Source organism: Hypanus sabinus, chromosome 21 (genome assembly GCF_030144855.1).
Source record: "Hypanus sabinus isolate sHypSab1 chromosome 21, sHypSab1.hap1, whole genome shotgun sequence".
Classification (NCBI taxonomy): Eukaryota; Metazoa; Chordata; class Chondrichthyes; order Myliobatiformes; family Dasyatidae; genus Hypanus; species Hypanus sabinus.
In genome coordinates, this window is record NC_082726.1 from 61,132,999 (window position 1) to 61,151,393 (window position 18,395).

At 42.5% G+C, this 18,395-nt stretch overlaps 1 protein-coding gene across 1 annotated transcript in view; it reads left to right on the plus strand.

Annotated features, from left to right (window-relative positions):
• The window catches only part of LOC132379110 (elongation of very long chain fatty acids protein 6-like), a 167,893-nt gene that overhangs the window by 117,979 nt on the left and 31,519 nt on the right, over positions 1–18,395 (plus strand). Inside the window, exon 4 of the mRNA XM_059946691.1 lies at positions 10,537–10,668. Coding sequence (XP_059802674.1) covers positions 10,537–10,668 — 132 coding nt within the window. The remainder of the gene's footprint in view (positions 1–10,536; positions 10,669–18,395) is intronic.

Sequence of the window (18,395 nt, forward strand, 5' to 3'; positions counted from 1 at the left end):
GAACTATGTAAAAACAACACAAAAAAACTACACTAGACCACAGACCTACCCAGGACTGCATAAAGTGCATAAAACAGTGCAGGCATTACAATAAATAATAAACAGGACAATAGGCACAATAGAGGGCAGTAAGTTGGTGTCAGTCCAGGCTCTGGGTATTGAGGAGTCTGATAGCTTGGGGGAAGAAACTGTTACATAGTCTGGCCGTGAGAGCCCAAATGCTTCGGTGCCTTTTCTCAAGATAGTAGGAGGGAGAAGAGTTTGTATGAGGGGTGTGTGAGGTCCTTCATAATGCTGTCCGCTTTGCGGATGCAGCGTGTAGTGTAAATGTCTGTAATGGTAGGAAGAGAGACCCTGATGATCTTCTCAGCTGACCTCACTATCCACTGCAGGGTCTTGCAATCGGGGATGGTGCAATTTCCAAACCAGGCAGTGATGCAGCTTCTCAGGATGCTCTCAATACAACCCCTGTAGAATGTGATGAGGATGGGGGGTGGGAGATGGACTTTACTCAGCCTTCGCAGAAAGTAGAGACACTGCTGGGCTTTCTTTGCTTTGGAGCTGGTGTTGAGGGACCAGGTGAGATTCTCCGCCAGGTGAACACCAAGAAATTTGGTGCTCTTAACGATCACTACCGAGGAGCCGTCAGTGTTCGGAGGGGAGTGGTTGAATCTCAAAATAAAGAAAGAAAATTGGACCTATTCTCCAAACCATGTGCTTTTTAATGCAAGTTGGTTGAATAAGAATCGAGCTGAACTGACTGAATTAATTACGTCTTTCATATACATGAGTAAAAATCTTTATGTTACGTCTCTGCCTAAATTTGCAATGTGCAAATATAGTAATTTATAATAAATATTATGTACATCGGATAAGTTAGTATAACATAGAAATACAGTTGTGTCAGCATGAATTAAGCAGTCTGATGGCCTGGTGGAAGAAGCTGTCCCGGAGCCTGTTGGTCCTTGCTTTTATGCTGAGGTACCGTTTCCCTGAACTTGCACTTAAATAGCGATTTTATCATCTTTGAAATGGCTCAGTGAAGTGGTAACTCCAGGAAACAAGGTGAGCATAAAACAATCCAATGAACATTGGCTTTGTGGGAGAAGCCAGAGAGTGGTAGCAGACGGTTGTCTCTCTGACTGGAGGCCTGTGACCAGTGGAGTGCTGCAGCATCGATGCTGGGTTCATTGTTGTTTGTCATCTATATCAATGATCTGGATGATCATTAATAATCTGGATCAGCAAATTTGTGGATGACATGGAAAGTCCGGGATTGCCCATGTCGTACAACATGGCACAGAATGGATGAATGAGTCAGTAACAGCAGGGATCCTCAACAATGCTTCAGGCCCTTTGTAAACAATGCTGCTGGTAAGTGTCATCGTTGGGGGGAGGGAGGCCACTATGATCCTCTCCGCAGTTTTTAACTATCTTCTGTAGGGTTTTGCAGTCTGATGCCTTGCAGCATTTGTACCACACAATAATGCAGCCAGAGAAGACGCTGTCAGTGGTGCTCCTGTAGAAAGGTGTTGGAATGGGGGTTTGGAGCTTTACATGCCTCAATCTCCTTAGAAAGTCTAGCTACTGTTGTGCCTTGTTGACTATGAGGAGGTGTTTTGGGTTGGGGATAGATCTTCCCACATTCCAAGAATTTGTCCGCATACCCTACCGCTTTTTAAAAAAATTTATTCGTTTTACAGGATGTGGGCATTGCCAGCTAAGCCAGCATTTATTGCCCATCCCTAGTTGCCCAAGCATTAGGGCCAGTTTAGAGTGACCTGCCAGCCTAACCTATGAGCTTGTATGTTTTTCTGAGGTGGGAGGGAATCTGGTACAGGGAGAAATCCATGTGCAATTTTACAAGGAAGTTCCATACAAAATAGGTCTGGAAGTCAGGGGTGAAGACAGGTCGCTGGTGTTGTATCACAATCCAGTCAGCTTCATTCCTCAAGGAGATCTGCAGATGTTGGAAATTCAAGCAACACACACAAAATGCTGGTGGAACGCAGCAGGCCAGGCAGCATCTATAGGGAGAAGCACTGTCGACGTTTCGGGCCAGGAAGGGTCTCGGCCCGAAACATCGACAGTGCTTCTCTCTATAGATGCTGCCTGGCCTGCTGTGTTCCACCAGCTTCATTCCTCGTTCCTTTTGGAAATCTTAAGACTGTCTGCATTCTACTGCCCTCGCAGCTTGCCCTTTCCAGGTTATCGCCACTCATTGCATTCAGAAAGATTTTCAAATCTCCCCAGCAGTATTTCTTGCCTTCAACCTTAAATTAGCACACTCTGCTACTCTCAGAATTATCAGTAATTGAAAAGGGGTCAAGGGAGGTGATGGTGCTCCCTGGTAGATTAGTGTTTGCGTCACTGATTTAGTAACTTGGAGACCTGGGCTGATTATCCAGAGGCGAGTGTTCAACTTGCATTATTGACAGCTGTGGAATTGAAGTACAAATTACATTTCAGGATAGAAAACAGATTTTTTTAATATTATGGCACGCAGTTATCAGTTTAACAGAGATTGTTATCCTGTATTTTCCCTGAACTGGCCAGCTTGCTGAAATGTTTTGGTGGGCAGTTAGAAGTCCACCATCAGAATCAGATTAGAATCAGAAATAATTTTTTTTTTAAAAGTAGTGAAGTGGTGTTAATGGGTTCACTGTCCATACAGAAATCAGATGGCAGAGGAGAAGAAGCTGAGTATCATTGACTGTGTGCCTGCAGGCTTCTGTACCCCCTGATGCTAGCAATGAGAACAATTCATAACCTGGGTGATAGGGGTCCTTAAAGATGGATGTAAACTTTTTGAGGCACCAGATGGATGGATTTGGAGCCACAAAGGCCGGACATTGCAAGGACATCAGTGAACCATTTTGGGTATTTACAGTGGTTTGGTTGCTTGGTGATCATCACTGCAGGTATTGTATTACATAGTCATAGCCTTATACAATACTGAATCAGGCCCTTTGGCCCGTGTGGTCTATACCAACTAAGATGCCTTTTCCAAGCTAATCCCATTTCCCAGCATTTTTCCTATAATTTTCTAATCTTTTTCTGTCCATATCTTTTAAACTTTTACCTTATCTTGTACCTGCCTCAACTTCTCTGGCAGCTTATTCTACGTAGATACCACCCTTTGTGTAAAAGAAGTTTGCCACTGAGTGCACTCACTCAAACTCTGCCCCTTATTATTTTATCCATCTCAAGTCGTGTAGTGGTTAGTGTTTAACGCTATTACGGTGCCGGCGACCTGCATTCAATCCCACTGCTGTCTGAGAGGAGATTATACATTCTCCCGCGATGACCACATGAGTTTCTTCCATGTGCTCTGGTTTCCTCCCACATTCCAAAGATGTATGGGTTAGAGGTTAATTTGCCACATGGATATAATTGGGTGGTGTGGACTCGATGGGCTAGAAGGTCCGTTGCCATGCTGTCTGTCTAAATAAATTAAAATATATATTTAGGGAGGGGCCCAGGGCATTCTACCTTCTCTTCTGCACAGCAGAATTTGTGGGTATCAGCTTTTGCACATTAGTACGACTAATTGTAGTTTCAGCAGTGAACTGCTGAACTAGCTGCATCTTTTAATGATGGTGCATTTTACTCAATGTCCTGTAGGTTATTTTTAACTTCACTTTCCTGCCTTTGTGAAGGATGGAGAGGCAGCACTGGAGAAAGTAGAAAACTTGCAGTTTGCATGAGGAAGAATTAAACTTCCTCGGGCAGGAACAATCTGATATTTAGCCGTTGAAACCATAGAAGACTAGTCAAGTCAAGTCAAGTTCAAGTTGTTGTTATCGTCATTTCAACCATAAACTGTACACAGTGAAAATGAAACAACGTTCCTCCAGGATCCTGGTGCTACATGAAACACCAAACTACACTAGACTATGTGAGACAGCACAAGGCTACACTAGACTATATAAAACAACATAAAAACTGCACTAGACTACAGACCTGCGTAGGACTACATAAAGAGCACAAAACAGTGCAGGGCAGTACAATAATTATATAACAAGACAATAGGCACAGTAGAGGACAACTTACAATATAATAGAACCATAGAACACTGCAGCAGAAAAACAGGCCTTTTGGCCCTTCTTGGCTGTGCCGAACCATTTTTCTGTCTTGTCCCACTGACCTGCACCAGGACTATATCCCTCCATACACCTCACATCCACATCCAAGTTTTTCTTAAATGTTAAAAGTGAGCCCGCATTTACCACTTCATCTGGCAGCTCATTCCACACTCCTACCACTCTCTGTGTGAAGAAGCCCCCCGAATGTTCCCTTTAAACTTTTCCTCCTTCATCCTTAACCCATGTCCTCTGGTTTTCTTCTCCCCTAGCCTCAGTGGAAAAAGCCTGCTTGCATTCACTCTATCTATACCCATCATAATTTTTTATATCTCCCTTCATTCTTCTATGCTCCAGGGAATAAAGTCCTAACCTATTCAACCTTTCTCTGTAACTCAGTTTCCCAAGTCCCGGCAACATCCTCATAAACCTTCTCTCCACTCTTTCAAGCTTATTAATATCTTTCCTGTAATTTGGTGACCAAAACTGCACACAGTACTCCAAATCCGGACTCACCAATGCCTAAAACAACCTCACTATAACATTCCAACTCTTATACTCAATCAACAACACACACAAAATGCTGGTAGAACACAGCAGGCTAGGCAGCATCTATAGGGAGAAGTGATGTCGATGTTTCAGGCCGAGACCCTTCGTCAGGACTAACCGAAAGGAAAGATAGTAAAAGAAGTATACTTAATACTTTGATTTATAAAGGCCAATGTACAAAAAGCTCTCTTTATGACCCTATCTACTTGTGATGCCACTTTTAGGGAATTTTGTATCTGTATTCCCAGATCCCTCTGTTCTACTGCACTCCTCAGTGTCCTACCATTTGCCTTGTATGTTCTACCTTGGTTTCTCCTTCCAAAGTGCAATACCTCACACTTGTCTGTATTAAACTCCATCTGCCATTTTTCAGCCCATTTTTCCAGCTGGTCCAAATCACCCTGCAAGCTTTGAAAACCTTCCTCACTGTCCACTACACCTCCAATCTTTGTATCATCAGCAAATTTGCTGATCCAATTTACCACATTATCATCCAGATCATTGATATAGATGACAAATAACAATGGACCCAGCACTGATCCCTGTGGCACACCACTAGTCACAGGCCTCCACTCAATAACAAATGATGTAGATGTCAGTCTAGACTCTGAGTATTGAGGAGTCTGATGGCGTGGGGGAAGAAACTGTTGCATAGTCTGGACGTGAGAGCCTGAATGCTTCAGTACCTTTTGCCAGATGGCAGGAGGGAGAAGAGTTTTTCTGAGGGGTGCGTGGGGTCCTTCACACTACTGTGGCGTAAATGTCTGTAATAACGGGAAGAGAGACCCTAATGCTCCTTTCAGCTGACCTCACTATCCGCTGCAGGGTATTACGATCGGAGACGGTGCAATTCCTGAACCAGGCAGTGGTGCAGCTGCTCAGGATGCTCTCGATACATCCTCTGTAGAATGTGACGAGGATGGGGGGGTGGGAGATGGACTTTACTCAGCCTTTGCAGAAAGTAGAGATGCTGCTGGGCTTCCTTGCCTATGGAGCTGATATTGGGGGACCAGGTGAACACCAAGAAATAGGTCCATCCCAGGACATCACTGTCTGAAGGCCAACCACCTTCTTTTGCTTCATCTGAGCATAAGGTCAGAAGTGTGGATGTTCACTGCTCACACAGTTTTCATTTCCATTCAAAGCTCTTTTAGTCTTAAGTGAAACTGTGAAAATAGCACTGAGAATGGCTGGCCGTTTTCCTGTTCATAATAGGAATTTCTCCACCAGAAATACCTAGAACTAGGGATCGGGGGCAGAAGCATGGACCTATTGAAGAGAACTTGAGTGGCAAGCAAGGCTTTTTATACAAATCACAGGCTGTCAACTGTTTCTGCAGATAGGTTCTAGGTACTGACCTAGAAGAGTGGATCCCTTCCCACCCTGAACAGAATCTGAAGAGCCGATCTGCTCTGACTGAAATGGAGATCTCTAGCAGTGCAGTTCTCTAAATAGCCAATAGGGCTTATGAGAGGCATAGCCAGAGTAGGCAGCCTGCACTCTTCTCTCAGCATGACAATACCAGAGGGCAACTTTTTAAATCTGAGTCAAGGAAAGTTTAGTACAGATGTCAGAGATAGTTCTTTTACACAGAAGATGGAGGGTGACTGGAACCCACTGCTGGGTGTGGTACAATAAAGACACTTAAAAGGCTCCTAGGCACATGGATGTAAGAAACATAGGTTATGGGTTGTGCAGGAGGGAAGGGTTAGATTGATCATGGAATAGGTTTATATAGGTCAACACAACATTGTGGGTCAAAGGATTCATACTTTGCTCTACAGGTGGCCCTGTTTTTCGAACGTTCACTTGACGACAGCTACCTGTTACAAAAGACCTACATTAGTACCTGGCAACACGAGTGAAGCTGCAGATGCTGGAAATAAATAAAAAACACAAAATGTTGGCAGAACTCAGCAGGCCAGACAGCATCTATGGGAGGAGGTAATAACGACGTTTTGGGCCAAAACCCTTCTTCAGGAGGGTCGTTATTACCTCCTCCCATAGATGCTGTCTGGCCTGCTGAGTTCTGCCAGCATTTTGGGTTTTTTTACATTAGTACCTGTTTTCGCTAACCAAAGAGGATTTTTGCTTTTACGATAAAAATTGCCCGCTTTATGCATGTGTATACCTCGAGAAAGACTACCATGACCGTGAAGCCTTGTGCGGACAGTTGTGTGTGCATACACGTATGTGCGCTTACATGTACATGCGTATGCGTGTACGTGCCGATTTTTTTCTACAAATCCATTTTGGCTCGCTGTTTACCGGATTCTGATAAGTGATACTACACCGTACATACAATATTTCTACTTTATATAGGCTGTGTATTTATCTTATCATTCCTGCTTTCACTATATGTTTGTGTTATTTTAGGTTTTATGCATTATTTGGTATGATTTGGTAGGTTACTTTTTGGGTTTGGGAACGCTCAAAAATTTTTCCCATATAAATTAATGGTATTTGCTTCTTTGCTTTACAACATTTCGGCTTACAAACAGTTTCATAGGAACGCTCTACCTTCGGATAGCAGGGGAAATCTGTACTGTTCTATGTGCTACATTCTTACCATTGAGGATTACCCTCTTCTGGTTACTACCATTGGGGAGGAGCGACAGGAGGCTGAAGACCTACACTCAGCAATTCTGAATCTGCTCCTCCACCCCCCCCCCCATGAATGGCCATGAACATTACCTCCTTTTGTTTTGCGCTATTTATTTTGTAACATTTTATAATTTTATGTCTTCATACTGTGCTTCTGCTGCAAAACACCTAATTTCATGTCACGTAAGTCAGTGATAGTAAATCTGACTTTTCTGATTCTCCTCTTATCGCAATCAGAAATTAATAGCTAGAAGTCATAGATATAAACGTGTCCTATTGTTCATCATCATTATGTGCTGTGTTTTATGAGTGGGCAATCATGGTCTGTGACCATGATTGTTCGTGGCAAATTTTTCTACAGAAGTGGCTTGCATTTGCCGCCTTCTGGGCAGTGTCTTTACAAGATGGGTGACCCCAGCTATTTATCAATACTCTTCAGGGATTGTCTGTCTGGTGTCAGTAGTCGCATAATCAGGACTTAAGGTATGTATCAGCTGCTCTAACAACCATCCACCACCTGCTCCCATGGCTGCACGTGACCCTGATCGGCGGGAGTGGGGGGCTAAGCAGGTGCTACACCTTGCCCAAGGGTGACCTGCAGGCTAGCGGAGGGAAGGAGCACCTTACATTAGTCTCTACTAATCTGCATTAGTAGAGATGTATCACCACCCCCACCACCCTGGTCCTATGGTTATCTGGCACAAAGACACAAGTAGTTCTTCTGCAACAACGCTTCATAAAGTTTAATAGCAATGACATTGTATTTCTTTACACATCGCGTGACTGGGATCAAACCATTAGTGGCTTGTCAGAAGGTATAACATTTTCAGATAATCATGTTTAACTGGAGTTGACACATTCAGGAAAAGCCGAAGTGTTCACTTCGCTTAATAGGATTATCAGTGTACTGTCTGGAGAATGGACCGTACACTTAATACCGAGTAGACAGAATGACCTACAGTTTATTTTACATTGTAAGTACATGCTGGTATTTATGTCATTTTATTCCATATCTATACTTTAACCCCTAACTTTATATAATTCTTTATTTATAATTGTCAAATGTTTTTTTGCTGCGTGTTGCACCAACACACTACGGCAAATACCTAATATGTGTAAGTGTACTTGGTGAATAAAGTTGATCCTCGATCGTTGAATTTAACAGTGTAACAATAGTATTCATTTGTCCGTTGGCTTTGTTGATGGCAAACAACTCTTGCTGGATATGGTTCTTAGAATGAAGAAAATTTCTGGTATCTCATTGATACGTAATTTAGTAATACAATGAAACTGTTGAAACAGTGATTATAGTGACTTAGATAACACAGTGAGTTTTAATTACTTACCTTTAACAACCTAATTAAGGGTGAATATTTCAATGAAAGGACCATTTTTTTGTTTGAAAGTGCAAATTATTTTGTAAAGATGGAATAATTTGCTCAAATATAGGGTAATGTGAGAACCTTCATGATTTATGTATTTACAGGATTATTTGTCCATGACTGGATAGCTTTGATCTTCTTGCAATTAGAGCTACCTAACTCACAGTAACACAATACCTCTGATCTGCAAGGGAGTTGAGATGAGATGAGGGAGGCTTGGGACCTGAGGCTGCAGATTAACGTGTGATTCAGTTCACCAGTTTTCCCTTGACCAGTGGTATTCTTGTATCTCCCTAATTATGTACGCCTGCAAAATATTCCAAAACAAATTAGGTGCTGTATTTTACTAAGGAGGGCCAGCCGTCTACAGGGAAGTTTGGGCAGGCTAGAATCTTTTTTCACCTTGGAGCCTAGGAGACTGCGAGGTGATTTTATAGAGGTCTATAAAGTCACGGGGAGCAGAGATAAGGTGAAATCTGTTTCCCAGAGTTGGGGAATCAAGACTCTCAGCACAAGCTTAAGGTGAGAGGGCAGAGATTTAATAGGAACTTAAGGGACAACTTTTTTGACACAGAGAATGTATGTGGGACAAACTAACAGAGAAAGTGGTTAAGGCAGATACAGTAAGAACCTTTAAAAGGTATTAGGACAGGTTCATGGATTGGAAAGGTTGAGGAGGATATGGGCCAAACACAAACAAGTTGAACTAGTTTCGTCAGGGTAGACCAGTTGAGCCAAAGGGGCTGTTTCCACACTGTAAGACACAATTGCGTCAAACAGATTAATTGGGAACGTAAGTAGGCCACTTGACCCCTCAAGCCTGCTCTGCCATTTATTGAAGATCATGACTGCCCCTCAACACCATAACCCCACCTACCTCTCAGTGATACCTCCTAGCTTTGCAATAATTTATGTGTCCATGTCTTAAGAATGTTCAAAGATTCTGCTTCCATCACACTTTGAGGAAGAGATGCATGAACCTTTGGAAGAAACTCTCTGCCTTAAGTGGGTAACCTCACACTTTTAAGATGTAAATCTTAATTCTAACTTCTCACACTTGTGGAAACATCCTCTCCACCTAGCCTGTTAAACCCCCTCAGGATTTCTGAAGAAATAACAAGCAGAATTGACACATCAGTGGATGGATTTTATTGGATTTTCAGAAGGTCTTTGACAAGGTGCTGCATCTGAGGCTGCTAAACAAAGTAAGAACCCGTGTATTACAGGAAAAATATGAACATGGAAAGATCATTGGCAGGAGGCAAAGTTTGGAAATAAAGGGAGTTTTTTCAGATTGGTTGCTGGGGACTAGTGTTCCATAGGAGTTTGTGTTGGGACTGCTTCTTTATATGTTGTACCTCAATGATTTGGATGACGAAATTGATGGCTTTATGACCAAGTTTGCAGACATTATGAAGATAGGTTGTGGAAGCAGAGAGGCTGCAGAAGGACTTAGACAGATTAGGAGAATGGGCAAAGAGGAGGTAGATAGAATACAGTGTTGGGTAGTGTATGGTCATGCACTTTGGGAGAAGGCATTTCTTTAGCCAGAGGGTGGTGAATCTGTGGAATTCTTTGCCACAGGCGGCTGTGGAGGCCAGATCACTGGGTGCATTTAAGGTGGAGGTTAATATGTTCTTGATTAGTCAGGGCATGAAAGGTTACGAGGAGAAGGCAAGAGAATGGGGTTGAGAGGGAAATGGATCAGCCATGATAAAATGGCGGAGCAGACTTGATAGGTTGAATGGCCTAATTCTGCTCCTATGTCTTATGGTCTTATGATATTATAATATTACATATCTCACTGAAGTGACTCTCACTCATCTAACCTCCAGCAGATACAGACCTAACTATATTAATACTGTGTGTAAAATTTAACAATCTAGCATTAACAATTATCTCTTCCCCTTTCTCATTAGGAGCAAGTCGTTCCTGTTTTCTGCAGTTTATGCTGCATTGATCTTTGCAGGGCAGTATTACATGAGAGAGCGAAGGAAATTTGAGCTTCGAAAACCATTAGTCTTGTGGTCACTGAGCCTCGCATTATTCAGGTGAGTGACTGATATTTTGTGGCAGTTTCTAACTTTTAATTGATAGGTTTGGTTCAACTTGTGCAATAGAGAGGAGTCCAATTTTGAACCCCTTTTCCACGGAGCTTACAAACTCAGGAGTGCAGAGCAAAAATGAAGATTTTGAGCCAAAATTAAACGTGAAATAAGAAAGTGAGGCCCAGAAAATCCTGGTTGGTGCTTCTTGACTTCCTTGTAATGGTTTAAAGAGCTTTTAAGATGGAACTTATACACTGATTGAGAAGTGTTGTTGTCAGGCTCCCTTGTGCAATCCCACATTCTTCCAGGAACAAAGTCCGTTATTGGTTGCCAATATCATACTCCAGAGGTGAAGGGCAGGTAGAGGAGTCTAGGACCAGAGGGCATAGCTTGAGAATACAAGGGTGTCTCTTTCGAACACAGATGAGGAATTTCATTAGCCAGAGAGTGGTGAGTTTGTGGAATTCATTGCCACAGACAGCTGTGGAGGTCAAGTCATTGGGTATATTTAAAGCAAAGGTTGATAGTTACTTCTTCTGTAAAAAAATGAACAGTGACATTATTCAGGTAGTGTGCCTGAAATCTTGCTGGATACAAATTTTATGCACTGTGCAATGTTGACATTATTTGGCTGACCTGAAGGTTGGAGAAACAACAGCAACATTATTGATTAGAAACTAAGGTAAAATTGGTTTAACTTCCCAAAACTGGATTAATCAACTTGGTACATCTAAATTTCTAGGCAATCTCCCTTTAGCCAGCAGCAGGACAGGCAAAGTTCCATGGTAAGGGGTGTGTTCTCAGCTTTTGACATAGTGAGGGAGATAGAACATCGAACATTCTAGCACGGTACAGACCCTCTGTGCTGATCTTTAAACATCCTCCTTAAGATCTATCTGACCTTTCCCTGCTACATAGCTTCCATTTTTTTTTATCATCCATGTCCTTAGCTAAGAGTTTTTTAAGTGCCCCTAATGTATCTGCCCCTACCATTACCCCTGGCATCATGTTCAACACACCCACTACTCTCTATGGAAAGAACCTAATTTTGGCATCTCTCTTCCAATAACTTTAAAATTATGCCTCCTTGTATTAGCCATTTTCACTCTATAAATACACAACAAAGAATAAAGCAACCCAGAAATTCCTCAAGGACAGGTAGTAAGTACTGACCTTGTCACTGATGCCTACATCCCAAGAGAAACTGAAAAAGATTACAAGTAACATATTTGCAGACAACATTGGAGAACGAGGAGCCAAGATGGCATTAAACCTCGCATATAAAACTAAAATATTTTATCAGATAGTGTAGGTAACTAACACTCTTTAGGGCTTCAAATGTCACGTAAATGTGAAGCTAACAATTTAGCCTGACATTTGAACTGGGCATTAAATTATTGGTGTGAAGACATTCTCAAGTGATTGTTTCTACTTCACAATTGAAGATAAAGCCACTGATAATCGGAAAGTAATTATATGCAGGATTAGTTTCACATTTCATTTGGCTGCTGCCCTTTATAAATGAGTATTCCACAAATACAAACAGGTTGGTTGACATGAAAAGCTGGCAAACTCATGATCAGCTTCAAGGAATTATCCGAGCTGGATTGCCACATGGGGTTGATAGCTCAAAAAATAAGGGAGGTAGCAGATAATTCACACAAAAAAAATTACGATGGAAGAAGCATAAAGGGAATGGGAAAGCATTATGAGGGAGCGGTGGAAACAGATTCAGTTTCAGCACTGAAATGGGAACTGGATAAATACTTGAAAGAACATGCAAGGCCACTTGGAGGAAGTGGGGATGTGTGATGAGCTCAATTGCACTTGTATGCTCAATGGCCACTTTGGAAATAATTTGGAAAATTGGGTAGCTCAGGTGGTTGAGCACCAGTGGCCACTTTATTAGGTACACCTGCACACCTGGTTGTTAATGCAAATATCTAATATCCAATCATGTGGCAGCAACTCAATGCATAAAAGCATGCAGGCATGGTCAAGAAGTTGTTGTTTATTTCCAAACGTCAGACTGGGGAAGAAATGTGACCTATGAGACTGACAGTCGAATGATAGTTGGTGACATTTGGAAAGTCTCAGAAACTGCTGATATCCTGGGATATTTATGAACTACATTCTCAAGAGTTTCCAGAGAATGGTGTGAAAAGCAAAGAACATCCAGTGAGTGGCAGTTCTGTGGGCAAAGGTGCCTTGTTAATGAGAGAGGTCAGAGGTGAATGGCCAGACTGGTCCAAGCTGGAAGGTGACGGTAATTCAAATAACCACGTGTTACAACAGTGGTGTGCAGAAGAGCATCTCTGAATACACATGTTCAACCTTGAATTGGATGGTCTTGGGTTAGAAGTGTGTGTGTGTGTGTGTGCTGTTGTTGCTTAGTTGTTTGGTATGTTCTGTTTTGCTGTGCTCTGCGCTGTTCTGCAAGGTGTTGTGGGCATGTGACATTTGTATCCAGCATATCCTTGGGTGTATTGGTTGTTAATGACTAAGTTCACTGTTTGTTTTGATATGACATATGATTTAAAAAAATATAAACCTAAACTATACTTCGCACATGTGAATTCCTGTTAAATATTTGTAAGTTTCTTACACTGGTGATCAAACCATCCATAGGAAAGTAAGTCTGCTGATTAAATTTCATTGTTCGAAGTACATGCTGGAGGTTGTATCTGTGTTAGCACTTGAGACACTTTGCAGATGCTGGGTTGTTATTTTTTTTTAAAAAAAAGTGCACCATGAACAATTTCAACAACAAACAGCAACATTTCAATCTAATGCTTTCATGAGAGGGGGGAAATGGTAAAGTATTGACTTTTCCCTTGTCTTCAAGGACATGAGCAAAGCTTCATGAATTTTCCAGTGATGTTACGGTTTGTCTCCTTCCAACATTAGTGTTCTCTCATTGACCAATCTTAAATGTAATGTGGATCCCCATTCAAGCACCTGCCCTTGAAAAATCTGATTACACTTTGACAGAATCAATTTTGGAGATTAACCTTTCACTACCTGAAACTGACGCATGAGCAAACGTTGGATCTGAGTAGCCACAACTCATCTGGACTTGAGGAAATGGGACACTGTTCTAAATTTTATTTTATTTTGAGGTACAGCATGATGACAGACCCTTCCAGAACCCAAATACATCCATGTAACAAATTAATCTACTAACCTGTAGGTCTTTGGAATGTGGGAGGAAACCAGAGCACCTGGTGTAGACCCACATAGCCAGACAGGTCACTGGCTCTGTAATAATGTTATGCTAACTGCTCCACTACTGTGCTTCCCCTACTTACGGGCTTCATAGCAAGTTGTCATCCAACGTTTATTGTGTTTTGTGTCAAAAAGAACATGTAATTAACATAGCAGAATAACAGCTGACACTGGAAATCAGAAAATGCTCACGGGCACTCAGCAGGACCAGCAGCTTCTGTGGAAAGAGAAACAGAGTTCACATTTCCATTGGAGATCCTTTATGAGATCTTATTGTATTTGATACTGCGCAGAATAGGCCCTTCCAGCCCTTTGAGCCTTGCCACCCAGCAATCCCGATTAATCCGAGCCTAATCGCGGGACAATTTACAATGACTAATTAACCTACTGACCAGTACATCCTTGGACTGTGGAAGGAAAGTGGAGCACTCAGAAAAACCCATGCATTCCATGGGAATGATGTACAGAATCCGTACAGAGAATGCCAGGATTGAATTCTGAACTCTGATGCCCCGAGCTGTAATAGAGCATACGCCTTGCTCATATGGTCTCCATAACAGACCATATCACTTGTTATATAAAAACTACCAGAGTTACTTAACCTGATTAATTTATACCTGGAGTTGCTCAGATGAGACCTCTGCAGTTTGTTTCCTCGAGTGTTGACTTCGCTGTTACACAGATCTTATTAGGTTAAGATACTGCGATTCTAAATAAAATTGAGAAACCCCAGTAGAGGGCCACCTGCCCTCTTTTGTTCCTACAGCCATCAAGTCAAGTCAAGTCAAGTCACTTTTTATTGTCATTTCGACCATAACTGCTGGTGCAGTACACAGTAAAAACGAGACGATGTTTTTCAGGATCATGGTGCTACATGAAACAGTATAAAAACTACACTGAACTACGTAAAAACAACACACAAAAAAACTACAATAGACTATAGACCTACCCGTGACTGCATAAAGTGCACAAAACAGTGCAGGCATTACAATAAATTATAAACAAGACAATAGGCACAGCAGAGGGCAGTAAGTTGGTGTCAGTCCAGGCTCTGGGTATTGAGGAGTCTGATGGCTTGGGGGAAGAAACTGTTAGATAGCCAGGTCATGAGAGCCTGAATGCTTTGGTGCCTTTTCCCAGATGGCAGAGGGGAGAAGAGTTTGTATGAGGGGTGCGTGGGGTCCTTCATAATGCTGTTTGCTTTGTGGATGCAGTGTTGTACTGTAAATGTCTGTAATGGCTGGAAGAGAGACTACATACAGAACACAGTCTGTTCTGATGTAATACAAGGTGAGAGTGTCGAGAATGATAGATACATAATGATGGACATCATTTCCTCACGAGCACAAGTGATTCTGAAGATGCAGGAAATCCAGAGCAACGCCCAGAAAATGCTGCAGGAACTCAGGGGGTCAGGCGGCATTGATGGAGAGGAATAAATAGTCAATGTTTTGAGCCTCAACCCTTTATTAGGACCCTCCATTTGCTTATGCCTGCCAGGTAGATATGACATCTTTTGGTCCAACTATCCATGCAGATCAGGATGGTGGGGTGCAGATACTACTCTACCAAAGGAGGGGTAAGGTGCTTCTCCCTTCTGAAAGCCTGCAGATCAACCCCCCCCCCCCCCCCCCCCCATGGGAGCAGGTGGTGGATTGTCTTTTGAGCAATTGGTGTATATCAGAAGAGCCTTATTCTGTTTTGTGCCTTCCTCCATATTCGACTCAACACCCAGTTTTGAATAGTTAGTATACATAGCACCTTTGACAGTAAAATGAGTCAATTTTATTATGTGTAGTTGTGTTGTAAATTACATGCATTAATTTTCTGTATTTATTATCTATTTTATATTGTGTTTAACTATCTGTAGTGTGGTGTTGTTTACCTTAAGCCCTGCGATGTTGTCCTTACCGCTGCACAAATTAAGTTCCTCATGGAAAGTAAAGTGAATTGAATTAAATTGAGTTGAATATCGCAAGTCCTGATTACGCGGCCACTGACACCAGGCAGAAAATCTCTGAAGATCGTTGATAATGGCTGGGGTCACCTGTCTTGGAAAGACACTGCCCAGAAGAAGGCAATGGCAAACCACTTCTCTAGAAAAATTTGCCAAGAACAGTTGAGGTCATAGAAAGATCATGATTGCTCCCATCATACGACCCGGCACATGATGAACGAACTAAGATGAGTGGGCTAAAACAGGGCTAAGATGAGTGGGAATACAGATGATTGGGAAAGTTTAAGGAACAGCAGATCTTAACTAAAAAAGCAATACGGAGAGAAAAAATCAGGTATGAGCTCAGTCTAGCCAGGAATATAAAAGGGGATAGCAAAAGCTTTTTTAGCTATGTGAAGAGAAAGAAGATAGTTAAGAACAATGTTGGCCCCTTGAAGAATGAATTGGGAGAAATTGTTATGGGAAACAGTGAAATGGCAACAGAATTTAATGCATACTTTAGATCTGTCTTCACCAGGGAGGACACAAGCAATCTCCGAGATGTATGGATGGGCCAGGGTCATAAGATATCAGAGGAATTGAGACAGATTGACATTAGGAAAGAAACTGTGATGAGTAGACTGGTAGGACTGAAGGCTAATAAATCCCCGGGTCCAGATGGTCTGCATCAGAGGGTTCTAAAAGAGGTGGCTCAGGAAATTGCGGATGCATTGGTAATCATTTTCCAATGTTCCTTAGATTCAGGATCAGTTCCTGAAGATTGGAGAGTGGCTAATGCTGTCCCACTTTTCAAGAAGGGAGGGAAGGAGAAAATGGAGAACTATCGCCCTGTTAGCCTAACGTCAGTCGTGGGGAAGATGCTTGAGTCCATTATTAAGGACGAAATAGTGGCACATCTAGATGGCGGAAATAGGATTAGGCCGAGCCAGCATGGATTTACCAAGGGCAAATCATGCTTGACTAATCTGTTGGAGTTTTTTGAGGGTGTAACAAGGATGTTAGATGAGGGTAAGCCAGTAGATGTTGTGTACCTAGATTTCCAGAAGGCATTCGATAAGGTGCCACATAGGAGATTGGTGAGTAAAATCAGAGTTCATGGCATTGGGGGCAGGGTTTCAACATGGATAGAAAACTGGTTGGCAGATAGAAAGCAAAGGGTAGCAGTAAATGGGTGTTTCTCAGACTGGCTGGAGGTGACTAGTGGGGTACCACAGGGCTCTGTATTGGGACCACAGCTCTTTACGATTTATGTCAATGATTTAGATGAGGGCATTGAAAACTATATCAGCAAGTTTGCTGACGATACTAAACTGGGTGGCAGTGTGACATGCGAAGAGGACGTTAGGAGAATACAGGGAGACTTGGATAGGCTGAGTGAGTGGGTAGATACTTGGCAGATGTCATTCAATGTGAATAAATGTGAAGTTATCCACTTTGGAAGCAGGAACAAGAGGGCAGAGTATTGTCTGAACAGTGTCGAGTTAGGTAAGGGAGAAATGCAAAGAGACCTAGGAGTCCTAGTTCACCAGTCAATAAAGGTGAATGAGCAAGTGCAACAGGCAGTGAAGAGGGCAAATGGAATGTTGGCCTTTGTTACAAGGGGAATTGAATACAAGAGCAAGGATGTTCTTTTGCATTTGTACAGGGCCCTGGTGAGACCACACCTGGAATATTGTTTTCAGTTTTGGTCTCCAGGTTTAAGGAAGGACATTCTGGCAATTGAGGAAGTGCAGCGTAGATTCACTAGGTTGATTCCTAGGATGGCAGGGCTGTCTTACGCAGAGAGGTTGGAGAGATTGGGCTTGTACACGGTGGAATTGAGGAGATTGAGAGGGGATCTGATTGAAACGTTTAAGATAATTAAAGGATTTGATAGGATTGAGGCAGGAAATATGTTCCAGATGTTGGGAGAGTCCAGTACCAGAGGGCATGGATTGAGAATAAGAGGTCAGTTATTTAAAACAGAGTTGAGGAAGAGCTTCTTCTCCCAGAGAGTTGTGGAGGTGTGGAATGCACTGCCTCGGAAGACGGTGGAGGCCAATTCTCTGGATGCTTTCAAGAAGGAGCTGGATAGATATCTGATGGATAGGGGAATCAAGGGATATGGGGACAAGGCAGGGACTGGGTATTGATAGTGAATGATCAGCCATGATCTCAGAATGGCGGTGCAGACTGGAGGGGCCGAATGGTCTACTTCTGCACCTATTGTCTATAATCCATGTTGGTCATCAAGCACACATTTACATGAATCTAGTCCTACAATACCCCCATTTTTAATTCTCTTCACATTCCCCTCAACTTCCACCCAGATTGTACCACTTACCTACACACTCAGTGGTCAACTAAGACCATAGGATAGAGGAGCAGAATTAGGCCATTTGGCCCATCAAGTCTGCTCTGCCATTTCATGATGGCTGATCTATTTTCCCTGTCAGCCCCAAATTTCCTGCCCTCTCCCTGTATTCCTTCATGCCCTGACGAATCAAGAATCTATCAACTTCTGCCTTGAATATACCCAATGACCTGGCCTCTACAGCCACCTGCAACA